At 43.8% G+C, this 14,928-nt stretch overlaps 1 protein-coding gene across 1 annotated transcript in view; it reads right to left on the minus strand.

Moving 5' to 3' along the window:
• Positions 1-928: 928 nt before the first annotated feature.
• Positions 929-14,928, minus strand: part of GLIS3 (GLIS family zinc finger 3) — a 478,530-nt gene continuing 464,530 nt past the window's right edge. Inside the window, exons 12-13 of the mRNA XM_038769989.1 lie at positions 4,590-4,772; positions 929-4,378 (exon numbers count right to left, since the gene is read on the minus strand). Of these exons, the coding sequence (XP_038625917.1) occupies positions 4,242-4,378; positions 4,590-4,772 (320 nt within the window). The 3' untranslated portion in view covers positions 929-4,241. The remainder of the gene's footprint in view (positions 4,379-4,589; positions 4,773-14,928) is intronic.

Raw genomic sequence — 14,928 nt, forward strand, 5'->3', positions numbered from 1 at the left:
CTCCTAGATGGAGTCGTTGGGTTTGAGGGTGTTCGATAAGAAGGATGGCAGCGAAGTGTTCCCCCTCAGCCAGTACGATTGAGGAACCTCAGGTTCAGTAAACCCTCAGTAAGCTTTATTCTCATTTCTAAACCCCACGAGTCGCATCACAGTATCCTAAGGAGCGAGCACTCCCATCCTCTCTTTAGCCAGGGTTCCCATCTGCCACTCTCCTGGAAACTCAAACTGCCTTTATTGATTTTTTTTTTCCCCAAAACAATATTAACAGTTTTCAAAACTTAATTAGAAAACGGACAGCTTTCTAAGAATGCTCCTTGTGATAAACATTTCTGTTTATGCTAGACTCCTCATTATTTGTATAGTTTCCCTGCTTGGTGGGAAAATACTTCTACCATAACCAACTCAAAGGGCGGTTTGGGCAAGAGGTAATCAGCCACGTTGGAAAAGAACACACTTCAACGGCCCCTAATGGGGTGCGGTGGCAGCCAGGGCACAGTGGAACCGGTATGGCATCGGTATGCTCTTCTAGACTGTGAGCCCGTTGTTGGGTAGGGACCGTCTCTATATGTTGCCAACTTGTACTTCCCAAGCGCTTCGGACAGTGCTCTGCACACAGTAAGCGCTAAATAAATACGACTGATATGCTCGGTCTTGCCTCACCTCACCCTGTGTGTAAAGTGGTGAAAGGACTCCCGCAGAACCACAATTCTCGGTGCGTTTTAATGCCACCTCACAGCGGCTGAACATCGCGGGCACGGTAAAGGTATGGTGCAGCATTACATTTCAAAATACACGCAACCAAAATCCCAGCACACCCTCAACCAGTTTGAGGAGTGGATTAACAGAATAACCATTAAAGCATGGAGAAAAGCTTTAATTAAATCTGATGAAATAAGTCTTCATGTTTTATTTATGCTACTCCTAACATGCAAAAGATTCAGAGAGGCATTCATTTTTACTGCCATTCTCTTCCTCATATCTATAATTAAATCCACTCTTTAACTCTGGCCCACGGCAATAGGGCTTTTTAGAACAGGCCTTGGAAATTTGTTTGCCCTCTATCTGTTTCTAATTACATTAACTATCCCAAATACTAAGGAGCCTTGGTGAAAAACAATAGCTGGAGCAGTTCCATTTTAAGAAGACATTCTGAAGGAGTATTTCAGACATGCTGGTGTGTTATATATTTCCAGTTTTATTTTGTACCAAGTGCACAAACCCTTCATTTTACCTCTGACATAAAAAAGGACTTCATGAAACAGGACAAAATAACTTATGATTATACGAAACATACCTGTGACAAATCACAAAACTATACATATTAATAGAAAAAGTGTACCTAATTCTTTAAGAGATTTATGACAATAAGCAACAGATGTACCACTAGGAAAATCAGCCAGATATACAGTTTGATATACGTAGTTCATATCTATATGTAGCATATATAAATATGTACAAGAATCCATATGATTTATGGAAAACAGATTTCCACTTTTTCCCCCCAAAGTGCTTTGTGTAAGCAACATTACACAAGATGCTTTGCTATCGGTATAAAATACATCTTTTTTTTTTCCCTAGCACACGTCTTTATTTTAAAATGTGTGCCTTTTTGCTTTATCGGTTCCTAGAAAAAGAAAGCCACTCAAACATTCCACACAAATAATAAAAAGTGCCATTTTAAAAAAAATGCTGCTATAAAATTACATGGTCAAAACAGTAAAATAAAACCCCAAACAATTAAATCTAATTTTTACAAAGTCCTTATTCTCAATGCTTAAAGGAAATTGGAGCGTTCGATATCGTAGGACGAGCTGTGTTAGTGTTTCAAATTCCTTAGAAACTGTGATTAGTAAACTAGCAGGTTTGACTTCTTTTAATGAGACAGTATGCTAATGGAAGCTATATTTACCCCAGTGTCTGCCCCTTCGCCTAGCTAGAATTAAATACATGCCATTTGGGAGGGAAGGCAAAGAGACACAACCAGAGAGCTGTAAGTTACCTAGATAATATCTAATAATTGTATCTTATTCTAAAACAAAATAAACGTTTTAATGAGGTCCCTTTAGAGAATTAGGATAATGCAGCAAACAAAAAAGTGTCATTAGGCACATTTCTCATGTAATCAGATAACTGGCATTAAGCTGTGTGCATTTTCCCAAGCACCATTTTAAAAACCTAATCCCTGTTCAACTCTTCGAGAAAAAAGTTACTTAGCATGTTCCTTTCAATGAGCTAAAGATGGGTGTAAAGTGATTTCCCCAAATCTTCCTATGATGCTACAAGAATAATAATGAAAACACACACGCCGACTCTCTTGGTACATAAGTAAACAAGGCATACCTTTTATGGTATTCTATAACCACGTGCTTTCTAATTAAAATCCTCCAATTCTTCTGTTTCCACTCATCTTTAACCTTAAAATAAAAGTATTTAAAGCCATAAGTAGTGACAGGGAGTTTAAGTTGTCATGTCCGCACATGATCGCTTGTTCTGTATAAGCCTCGCCCCTTCTTTTCCTTTGCACAAGTGTAATGTATGTATACTTTAATGCTCAAGAATTCAGAATGCGGAGATTGTGTCCATATCACCCAGGAGGAACAAATACATGCCCAGACTGCCATTATTTTTTTTTCTTTTGTTGTTGTTGTTAATAATGTCGTGTGACAAATGATACGATGTCATCACGGCGTTGATTCAGTTGATTCCCTGTTTGCCGAGAGGACAAATTGAGTCTGCTCCAGTCCATAGTGTAATTGGAAGACCATAATCTGCTTTCGATTCATTTTATTATGCTGCATGTTGGTATAGAGCTTGAGAACTGGGCGGGATATTTTTTGCTGTTGAAGCAATCGTAAGATATTGCAGTTACCATTCATTAAATAATGTTTGATAGAGTCCAGGATTCCAGGTATTACACTCAATTTCCTACTTTGCCTCTATGCCCCACATGTTTTCTGTTTTGCTAACAGGATCATTTCCTTTTTCTTATTATAAATAATGTCTCCTTTGAAATATACCGATGTTGCTGGGCTAGATTTTCACAGCTCCTTTGTGTTTCAAGCATTTTTACCGGGCGGCTTGCATGCTAGGTAGAGAACGCTATCTTGATAACTATCCTGGTGATCCTTTAAGCCTCAGTTTAGTCTCAAACCCCCTCAGGTAGGGCTCTTCATTGGTTAGCTGGGCATGGCAGGTGCCACCTTTCCCCCCATTTCAGGGGAAATTGTCCAGTCCATGCATCTAGATCTTTACCAGGAAATAACATTTCTTTTTCTTGTTACAAAAAAGCTTGCTATCACACATTGGCTTTCCATCCGGGCTCCAAATTGGTACATCAGTTGTTGCCCAGGGTGAACCTTTCTTTTTTTTTTTTTTGAAGTCCCAACTACAAACCTCAGGAAAAAAACAAAAACAAAACAAAAAACCTCCTCTATGCTAGAAAAGCAGACAAACCCTCAAGCGTGGAAGCATTAACAGATATCGCTGGGATAATAAGGAAAGTTCTGGTGCCTTTTATGCGCATGGACTCAACAGACCCTTCCAATTCACTATGTTAGATAACTGAACTAAAAGAATATTGAAATGCAATCGAGTGCTCAGCCTGGTGATCAAAAAGGAGATTGGACCCCGGCTTGCTGCAAATCCAGTGTCAGGGTCGCCTAGAGCCCGAGGGCCTCAGAAGAAGGTCCCGTGGCGTGTGCTGGAATCGGTTTTCCCGCTTCTGGTTGGCTTTGCTTAAAATGGGAAGCGTCAGAGGCGGCTGGGCTGGGCAGCACATAGTCCCTTGCAAGATCTGGACCGTAGCGGTGGTGCTTTTCGAAGATGAAGATGAAGATTCCCGCCCCCGCCCCCACCACATTTTTTTTTTTCACGATTCCAGTGGTTCGTTTTGAAGAGATTTCAGCCAGTAGCAGTTCCCTTAGCCGGCCTTTAACTTCCCTTTGAAAAGACCACCGTCAGATCTTGCGGTCCCACAGACCAAATGAGAAAAGGGACAACTGCTGACGTTCTACCCGATGTCTTTCTCTAGCCACATCTCTTTTCCTTAGCGTCTCACCCGGCCCCCCGCGCCCCCACACTTCAGAGAGCTGTTTCCGGGACACTGAGATTCCATCGCTGTGTTTCATTCTCTTTTTTTGAGCACGGACTGTACCGGAGCAGGCTTGGGTCCTGATGAGGGAAAAGGAAAGATGACGTGCAGCAGAGTGTTTCTCGATTAACATGGCAGGCGAGGGGGTCTTTTAGCCTTCAGTATAGACGGAAGAAAGCTGGCTGGGGCAGCGATCCACCGCACTGATCTGCAGGAAAGCGGTGTCTTCGGGCCCGCCGCGGAGCGACTCGCTAAAGAGGCCTGCGGACCCCGAAGGCAGATCGTACACTGGAAGAGAATAGAGGAAGCCATTGAGTACGGCTGTGGCACTCGCAAGGGAGGAAGCATTTACAACAATTTCCAAAGCATAATCCACGGGCGGGAAAGCCCGTTGTGATGAACGTGGTGACGAACACTTAATTTAGCCAATCGAGCAAGCCCGAGGATATCTGGGGCTGTTCCCTTATCCAGGTTCTTAAGTCACAATTACAAAATTTACCTGTGATGCCAGAGTGAGTGGAAAAGGCTCGGTGGAAAACATCAAACCCTGCCTGGCCCATGGGTGCAGGGACAAGGCAGTCTTCAAAAGGAGGCACCATATTGCAAGAGCTGCCATGTGGCATGTTCCTCTGTGAGTCAGGGTAATGGGGAGGACAGAAAGTTTGCAGTTGCCCATAAAAACCTGAAACAAAGAAAGAACACGGGTGTTCCTTAGTAGTACGAAGCTCCGTAAAAAAAAACACAGACAGAGAGGCCCAAACGCCACTCTTCCTGCTACATTCCTGGGCTCAGCTTTTGGCTTCCCCAAAACAGGTGTCGCCACCACCAAGTGCCACGACATATTGCAAAACAGTTGGCATTCAAAGGCCATTTTTTCGGGTTGCCTTGCCAGAGGCAGCTGAACAGGATTGTTGGCTAGGTACATGTTGCATGTTTCTGGAGACTTCTGACAAAGAGCCCGCATCTGCCTAACTTCTTACCTCCAGCCTGAAGCATAAGTAAGCTCTGTGAGCTGACAGATCTGGGAAATGAGTGTCCCTGACAAAGCACCCTGATGAGGTTAGCATCTGCGCAATGGCTCGCTTTCTCTCTTCCTCGCTCTGCTCTATCCTCGTGTTTCTCTTTCTGGTTCTCTCTTTCTCTTCTCCTTTCTCTCAGAAGCCTGGTCAAATGCTGAAAACATAAATGCATATGGCCTCCAAAGCCATTCTACAAGGTCCTGGCACTCCCTTGGGCAAACCACAGTTATTAAGGCCTATGAGAAGTTCGATTCCTCTGGCCAGAATACTTAGTGGCAGTGGCCATGTCTACAGGGGGCAGGAACCCTTTTGGAAAGGAGTTCTGATTCTTGCCTACATCACTATGGGACCCACCTAACATTAGCCAGCAATTGTCCTGGGCCAAGATTGATACTTTCGGAATTTCAAGCCACTGAGCCTGCCTCCCCTCCCATCACATGAACCTGATGAACATCAGCCTGATGAACACATAGCATTTTGGGCTTTCTACCTCTCCAGCTGCGTCTTCCAAACTTGCAGTTACCTTCGAGGACTTCAGGACACCACCAGAGTCAGGCCAGGCCTGCCGGCAGTGAATTGGGAGAAGGAAACGCAAAGCAGGTGTGAATCAAGACAACTCCCGGACCGATCAGGAGAGTCTCACGAGGATGCCCTCTCAGCGTGGAAATTCCATCAGTACTTTTTGAGCCCTCCCAAGGTGAACTGTGATAGAAAAGACTAGTATCAAAACCTCCAGATACTAGATGGTTACACTGGAGATACCATTGGGGCTATTAAGAAATGTGGATGCAAAGTGTTTTGGTTGGGCCCTTGCAGACACTGCCAGTGAGATTGTCTTTTGTAGCTGTAGTTTGCAAAGATTCCAAAAGACTCCAAAGGATTCTGTGCTACCCTCTGACACTGAAATTATGGGTGTTGGATCAGCATCTGGAAACCCATGTCAGTTTTCCTGGCACTTTGGCATGCCTGGGATACAGGAGAGGTAAGCAATGTGTGTGTGTGTGTTGGGGGGGGAGGGAACTGATGGGCCATTAAAAAAAATGGTATTTGTTAAGTGCTTACCATGTGCCAAGCACTGCACTAAGCACTGGGTGTGGATGCAAGCAATTCCTGTCACACGTGGGGCTCACAGTCTCAATCCCCGACTTACAGAAGAGGCCCAGAGAAGCCAAGTGACTTGCCCAAGGTCACTCAGCTGACATGTGGCAGAGCCAGGATTAGAACCCATGACCTTCTGACTCCCAGCACATGCTCTATCCAGTACGCCACGCCGCTTCTTCCGTTAGTATTGTGTCCAATCCAGAGCGAGCTTGTTCTGTGGCCTTCGTCACAGTCCAGGCCATGGCAGACCAAGGGAGATTTGCTGCTAACCAGAGCTGGTCTAGTTCTAGAATGGTACTGGGATAAAAGACCTTTGGAAGGTTGGCTCAGCTCAAGGACTTCCCTCAGGAATCCTCATCCACTTGACTACACTGGATCTTCTGAATCCATCCCCAGGCAGATGGGAATCCCTGAGAAGCCCTGGGCCAACCTGGCCTTCCTGAGGCTAGACCATCTAGCCCTGGCCCTCCCAGAGGTCTCTGTAAAAATGCAAATCTCTTGGCCCCATCACGGTTGAAACTTTCACAATCAGCCCACTAGTTAGGAGCCGCTTTCACTAACACGGCCTAAACTGGGATGTACCAGTGTTCCTCAGAAGAGGGTCAGAATGCTGTAGAGACACCATGATCAGCTACACCAGACGGATTCTCCCAGTTACATATTCCCTCCCAGATCCCGATTCCCATAGCCATCAGTTCCTTCAGCCAAATCCACATCCCAGGATACCCTAAGAGTGGGAGTGGCTGGGAGCCTATGGGGGTGCAGGAAAAGTAGGAACTGTGGGTGTGGTGTGCTCTGCACACAGTAAGCACTCAATAAATACCACTGATCGATTGATCGATTGAGAACCTATGACCAACCTTAATGTTGGATCACCCGACTGGCATGTCCAAAGAACATTTTGAACTGGTGCTCCAGTGACAGGATAGCTGTGTTAAGGAGACAGATTCTCCCACCGTCTACACTGCACTGTGGGTGTCATGCGATTTCCATAGGTACTAGACTAGGAAGTGGGAGTTTAGGCAGTTACATTTAGGTGGGAGGAGGATTTGTCTCAATATAAACATAGTCCGGATTATAACCATCCCAAGATATAATCACCCCGGGGAAAGAATCTTCTCTGATGTCTTATCGTTTAATGCTATTTATTGTTTACTGCCTTACCCCATGTATTCTCCTGACCGGCCCCAACTGTCCTGCCAAATGCTACAAGCAAGTAAATCTTTCCCCACCCTCTGGGATTAAGTCATCAACAAAGACTGGATCTAGAGAAAAGTCTACCCACAGTTTGTGACGGATTACTTTCAAGACATAGAAGTGTTCCCTGAGCAGATAGCCAGATAGGTTGTTGAACTGGGGAGGTGACTTCATTTTTGAAATGGATGAAGCAGATGCTGATGAGTCAATTGCATCTCATTCAGGGTCACAGAACTTTGACAATCCAATGTATCACTGCAAGATGCCAAAACAGCTGAAGAAGAAGTTCTGGTTTCTCCCACCAGCAGCTAAAATCTTGGGATTAAAAAGTCTTGCATCAGTTGTGAAGAAAATGGGTGAATTAAAAAATAGAACCGAAGAAGACCCTAATGGAGAGAGGTGTTCAAAGCTCCGCAGAAGTGTTCAGGAGTCAGCCTGCTACGAGGTACTTTAAGAAGAAAAGAAGGCTGATGTTCAACTTAACACTGGACAAATTCTTTACTAAAGTTGAAAAACATCACCACAAGCTTCTAATTCTGCAGCCTCCTGCATCGATTCATAATTGTATTACAATTCCTCTTTTATTGTTGTTATGCTTTGAATTACTTCAGTGAAGATTAAGGAGTAGTTTTATGATGTTTAACTGTAAGTATATAACATGTAAAAGAATTTCAAAATCTTTTTCCAGAGATTCTGGAATTGATCCTAACCCAGAACATGTAAATCTATGGGAAAACATCTCCAAGATATCCACTTGCAATAAAATCACGTTTTCTAGGAACAGAACAGTTGTATCATGGGGCATGCCCATGTAATGTTTCGAAACCATGGCATGTTTGAGTAGGTTGAGCAAATCCAAATTCTCCTTGTGCAGAGTAGTCCTGGGCTTTCTAGTTCGGTCGGTCAGTCAGTGGTATTTATTGAGCACTTACTGTGCACAGAGCATTGTACTAAGCACTAGTCTGTCCACATTCCTGATAACATTGTTTTGAACAGCAGATGTTTTTCAGAAATCATTTTTTCTGTACTTTCAAGTGATTGGCACAAATCATTCCTAGTCTGTCTCTGTCTCCTTTTCTTATTTTCCATCTCCCCATGCTCTCTCCCAGGACACCCAAGCCAAAAACTTTCAACACATCCGATGCACAATTTGGATTTTATATTCAAAGCTTTAAAACCTTACATCTTTAGTGAGAAACAGGAAGCTGAAAGTCAAACCAACACCCAGAGCCAAAAGGACATGCCTATTTTCCCCTTCCCGACAAGGGCAGGAGGGACACTTTCCTGTTACAGCTTTCTTCTTTTAGCTCTCTGTCACGATAGTGTTGAATTCTAATGGCGGTATTATTTAAAGCACTGTTATTTTGAAGCACTTCCCTTCCCTCGCTTTGAAGCATTTTGACTGGCTCGAAGAGTGTTATTAAAACCTATATCATCATCAGCGGCAACAGCAGCATCATCAATGGTATTCATTGAGCACTTACTATGTACAGAGCACTGTACTAAGCCCTTAGGAGAGTTCAATACCACAGAGTTGGAAGACACACTTCCCCCCCCCCACCGCCACACGCACACAATGAGCTTACAGTCTAGAGGATGAGGTTAAGAGTCTAGTTCGCATTAGATGATAACAGAGCTTCTTAGGAAAGATAATAACAGATCTCTAGTATGTTAACAGCACAAAGTGTTTCTTAGCAGAATACGATGTGAGAGATGATACTTTGTAAATTAAGTACTGTATTTAAATGTGCATACACAAAAATCAAAGTCATGTTGTTATTGGTACATATTTATATCATTGGTTTATATTTATTGCTGTTTAATCATGTAACTATGTTCGTCACAGTGTTTTAATACTTTCAAATTATTTCAATCATTTGGGGAAGCATGGGAACACATGAATGCACGTCACATCATTTCCTGTGTCAAACGATATTTCATTTTGTGCTCTTTCCCCTGACAGCATGTTTTCATGGAACCAATTAAGGACTCTCACTAGTGTTTCAGCAGTAATTCATTGCTTTGAACCTCTTGGCTTTCATCGTTTTCAGCCAAAACTTGAATGTTGGAGTACAGGTTGTTTTATTACTCTCTATCTGTGTAGTTGTCTTTGGTATTCGAATAAGTCACCACTGATAGTGAAATTTGCCAAAGTGTACATGTGTGACTAAAATGGTCAATGTGGTACCAATAGTCCTAGACACATTGGTTATGCAATTTATCACTCCAATAAACCGATGTAAGGAAAAACTTTCCTTTATGTCAAATGGCTCGACCACAGATATTTAGGTAGTTTTTTTGCTTGCAAAATGGGAAACCTCCAAAGGATCTGTTGTCTCTCTCCTTCCACTACAGACCCAGGGTCTACCTAACATTCTCGTTGTAGTTTCAATGAGGAAAGCTATTCCTGTTTCCCACAGTTCGGTGCCATCGAGTGATTATTTGAAAGTACTTTGCTACAGTGATGGCTGCATTCTGGAGGTGAGATGACTACAGGCTGTACCCAGTGCTGAAAGTAACAATAAAAATAAAAATAAATGTGTAATTGGAACTCCGATGGCCTACAATCTCCCCCGCCTCCCCAATTCTTTGTCCCTCTCAACCCTTCCCTCTCCCAAACCCCGCAGTCCCCGTCACCCGGAAACACTTGTTCCAGGACTTTTTCTTATCCCAGAACCACAGTCAGGCCAGTTCTGCCTTCCAGCACTGGCTATTCCTAGTTTTGAAATCATATCCACACTACTGGACGAAAGACTCCACATAAATTCAAGTTACTATATTACTCGCTGTACACTGAATTGTGTTAATGAGGAAAATGACTTTACCTAGAGCAAAACTGACTCCAATATGTAGAAAAGCAGGCCACTATTCCAAACAGTGCTAGTTGGAAAGGCGTTGGACGTACTCTTCTTAAAGGCAAGACTCACGCTTCCCTCGAGCAGGCGCTGCCTAGACAGGCGGCCTAAACACAGCGGTGCTGACAATGTGGCTCAACTCTGGGATACAGGAAGGGATGCCAGGAAAATTTCATGGAAATGGTCTCTGTGGCCTCAGCTTTCTACGGCATTGTCAATGGCCAAATGTGGCATTGCCATATGCGACCTCGGGAAAAACTATGGCGTCCTCCATGTGGCTAGAAAAGAACACGTGCATGGCCTAATGGACAGAGCACAGGTCTAAGAGTCAGAGGACCTGGGGTCTAATCACAGCTCTGACACTTGCCTGCTGTGTGACCTTGGGCAAGTCACTTCACTTCTCTGGGCCTCATCTGTAAAATGAGGATGAAAACACCCGTTCTCCCTCTCCCTTACATTGTGAACCCCAAGTGGAACAGTGAAGGTGTCCAATCCGTTTATATTGTATTTACTCCAGCATTTAGTAAGAGCATGGCACATAGTAAGCGCCTAACAAATGTTATTATTAGTATCATCACCATCACCATCATCAGATGTTCCTGGGGATCTTGGAATATTCCAAACCATTGACCTGGAATGTAGAGTTTTGCTAGCTGCTTCTCCTCTCCTAACCACCCCTTTCCTCATGCTTCCACCAACATCATTATTATTCATCCCCATTTGTTCATTATATTTTTCCTTTCTAATTTTACTAGTGATAAGAAAATTTCAATAAACATATGAGATAAAGGAAATTCTCTCAATTGGTGTCTCAGGCATATGTGTTGGAATGAAACTCTCTGTCGCTAGAGTTGTTGAAGCTAGGAAGACAAAAGGAACAGAGAGAAAACAAATTATTATTTAGCTCAAACTAAAAATCAGGTATTCACAGTTCTCCCATGTTGTGAGATCATCACAGTGATGCAGGTGTAATCCAGCCCAGTTTGAATAAATGATATTTCAAGACTTACATGGCCCAGGCTATTTTTCTTACCAAAGGTGCAAAATAGTGTATGTCTAGATAGTGTGATAAGTAAATATTAAGAGCTTGATGATCTGAATTCTTTTTCCCTGGAGGCTACAGTTTGGTGGGTGGGTTCCTTGAGGAAGTAAAGGGTTCTTGGCCTGAAATGGCTAGGTGTCATCGAAGAAGAAACCTCAATATTTTTACAAAGGCCCATGCAGAAGTCAAGGTCTGGCACTCGGAAAGCAGCAGGGATCTGCATAGCAAAGCTTAAAACCACAAAGCCCTACTGAAATCATATAATAATAATAATAATGATGGCATTTATTAAGCACTTATTACGTGCAAAGCACTGTTCTAAGTGCTGGGGAGGTTACAAGGTGATCAGATTGTCCCACGGGGCGTTCCCAGTCTTCATCCCCATTTTACAGATGAGGGAACAGAGGCCCAGAGAAGTTAAGTGACTTGCCCAAAGTCACACGGCTGACAATTGGTGGAGCCGGGATTTGAACCCATGACCTCTGACTCCAAAGCCCAGGCTCTTTCCACTGAGCCATGTTGCTTCTCTATCTCCTTCATATCTCCTCCAAGGGGCCTTCCCCAGATAACCCATCACTTTCCCCCACCCCCAATTCTCCCTCCAGGAAATGATAATGATCATAATAATTAGGGAATCTGTTAAGCATCAACTTTGTGCCAAGCACTATACTGAGCATGGGAGTAGATCAATCAATCGTATTTATTGAGTGCTTACTGTGTGCAGAGCATTTTACTAAGCCCTTGGGAGAGTACAATATAACGGAGTTGGTGAAAAGGTTCCCTGCTCACAAGTCAATAAATACGATTGATGATGATGATGATGAAGTTAATCAGGTCTGACACAGCTCCTCTACCCACCCAATGGGGCTCACAGCTTTAAGTAGGAGGGAGAAGAGGTATTTAATCCCCATTTGTATTGCCTATGCACTTGGGTCTGTACCCCTTACGTGCTTCGATACCGCAGCCCCACGGCAGTTACGAACAGATCCTTATACTTTCCCACTCCCCCGATCTGTTCTGACGACTTGACACCTGTCCACATGTTTGGTTTTGTTGTCTGTCTCCCCCTTCTAGACTGTGAGGCCGTTGTTGGGTAGGGACCGTCTCAATATGCCGCCGACTTGTACTTCCCGAGCGCTTAGTACAGTGCTCTGCACACAGTAAGCGCTCAATAAAGACGATTGAATGAATGAATGAATCTGTAATTATCTTAATGCCTGTCTCCCCATCTAGGCTGTAGGCTCCTTGTAGGCAGGGATCATGTCTAGCACCTTTATTGTATTATGCTCTCCCAAGAGCTTAGGATGGGGCTCTGTACCCAGTAAGCACTCAATAGATACCCCTGATTGATTGATTGATTGATTGATAGAGAAGCAGCGTGGCTCAGTGGAAAGAGCCCGGGCTTTGGAGTCAGAGGTCATGTGTTCAAATCCTGGCTCCGCCACGTGTCAGCTGTGTGAATTTGGGCAAGTCACTTAACTTCTCTGTGCCTCAGTTCCCTCATCTGTAAAATGGGGATTAAGACTGTGAGCCCCACGTGGGACAACCTGATCACCTTGTATCCCCCAGCACTTAGAACAGTGCTTTGCACATAGTAAGTGCTTAACAAATACCATTATTATTATTATTATAGAGGCTTGGAAAAGTCAGGTAAACTCGGTTTTCAGTTTTCTTTCCAGCCCTGCCACACTCCACTTGGTCTAGCATTAGGAAGGGTGTGCACAGAATGTCCCACAAAAGTTGTCATCTGCCGCCAAACCAGGCGTGACTGGAAATTCCATAAGCGAATTAGGGGCACAGGAGAATTCCCACCAGATTCCCAAACAAAACCTCGAACCCTTCGGCTAAATCACCCCGGGCTATTAAACATTTAGAAGTTTGCCCATCAATAGGCCTGGGAATTTTATCCTTCAAGGACTTTTATAGTCAGGGACCCGTGTAATCTAGTTCAAAGATTTGCCCTCCAAACCTATGGCGGCTTTCTTGCTAAGATGCTGGGAGGATGGGTTTTGGGAAATTGTCTCTTGCCTTCTTAGAGAAATGCATCTATCCAGACCATTGGCATTTTGGTTCAATTTGGTTGTTATATGACTGGCAATTTATATTGTGGCTCCTCCCTCCTCTTCCCAGAGTACCTCCTGCCTTTCTTCTATTTTGAACAATGTCCCCAAAGGGAGAAAGGGAAAAAGAGAAGTCGGAAGTACCCTTAACCGGTTTTGGAAAATAAGCCATAAGAACACATTATTACTTGACCATAGAAGACTTCCCTTCAAAGTTCCGGCAACCACTGAGTACTTAACTCTAAGGAATGCAAGACAGTTTCAAGAGTTCACGTCTCTGATTGTGCCCTTCGTCCTGAAGAAAAAGCACTTCCCTAGTCTGGAGAGAAGAGCCTTCCAGAAGCTTTCCTGCATTTGGGCTTATATTCAGGGAGAATGAGTTGTGTCTGCCTGGGAACCCTGCTCCGTTGTGCTATGGCAAGCAGGTGCTGGTAATGTGCTTCTGTAGAGACACTTGAGGGGCACCATGACTGTCAGTCAGTCAATCATATTTATTGAGCTCTTACCGTGTGCACAGCACTGTACTAAGAGCTTGGGAGAGTACAATATAACAATAAACAGACACATTTCCTACCCACAGTGAGCTCTGCTTCGCTCACTCCCTTTTTCCCCTGGTCCTTCAGGGGCTCCATGTCCTGGGAAGTGTTTGAGATAGAGGGGAGGGATGGAATTAAATGTAAATAGTAATGGTCTATATGAAGTGCTTACTGCGTGCCAAGCACTGTACTGAATGCCGGGATAGGTATAAGATAACCAAGTTGGACACAGCACCTGTCCTTCATTGCGGGGAGACCAGGTATTGAAGCTCCATTTCACAGACGAGGAAACTGAGGCCCAGAGAAGTTAAGTGACTTGCCCAAGGTCACCCAGGAGGTAAGCGTCAGAGCCAGGATTAGAATAACCAAATAATCCCTCCCAACTCCCTGTCATAAAGAGGTAAACGATACGCATACGCAGAGAACCATCCTGGGATCTCAGAGATGATTCCTCAGTCTTTGGTTCTAGATACCAAACGCAGTCCATCTCATCACCTTCCGTGTGCACAGCCATCTCCCTCTCCCCTAACCCCAAGCTTCCATGGATTGTTTCACTGGTCCAACCCAAAACACCTTCAATATTTTCCCATCTAGGGAATCAACTACCAAAAAGAAAATGCCATCTTGAACGTTTTCCCCAAAACACATCTTCTACAGAATGGGAGAGGGCCCGGAGATTCAATATTCTATTGAATTCCATGCTATTCAATTTCTATTCAGTTCACAGCAATAACTCTGCTTTCAATAGCGAGAAAAATATTTCATTCAGTAGCATAAAGTCTCTAAGTTACTAATTGTTGAGGAATTCAAAAATCATATTTTCAGGCTTGTGAAATGGCTCAAAATAGAATAGAGAGTCATCTGACGATATTCTTTTGACCAACTTTCTGATTCACATACGCTCTTATTTCCAGCCAGGGCACCGCACATTTTGCTGCTAAATTCCACACGAGGCATTCTGCGCCTGGACCGCCTTCCCCTACATCAACCTAAAGATCATTTCAGTAGCATATACATCTCACACGCAA

The sequence above is a fragment of the Tachyglossus aculeatus genome, chromosome X4 (assembly GCF_015852505.1).
Source record: "Tachyglossus aculeatus isolate mTacAcu1 chromosome X4, mTacAcu1.pri, whole genome shotgun sequence".
NCBI classification, from domain to species: Eukaryota; Metazoa; Chordata; class Mammalia; order Monotremata; family Tachyglossidae; genus Tachyglossus; species Tachyglossus aculeatus.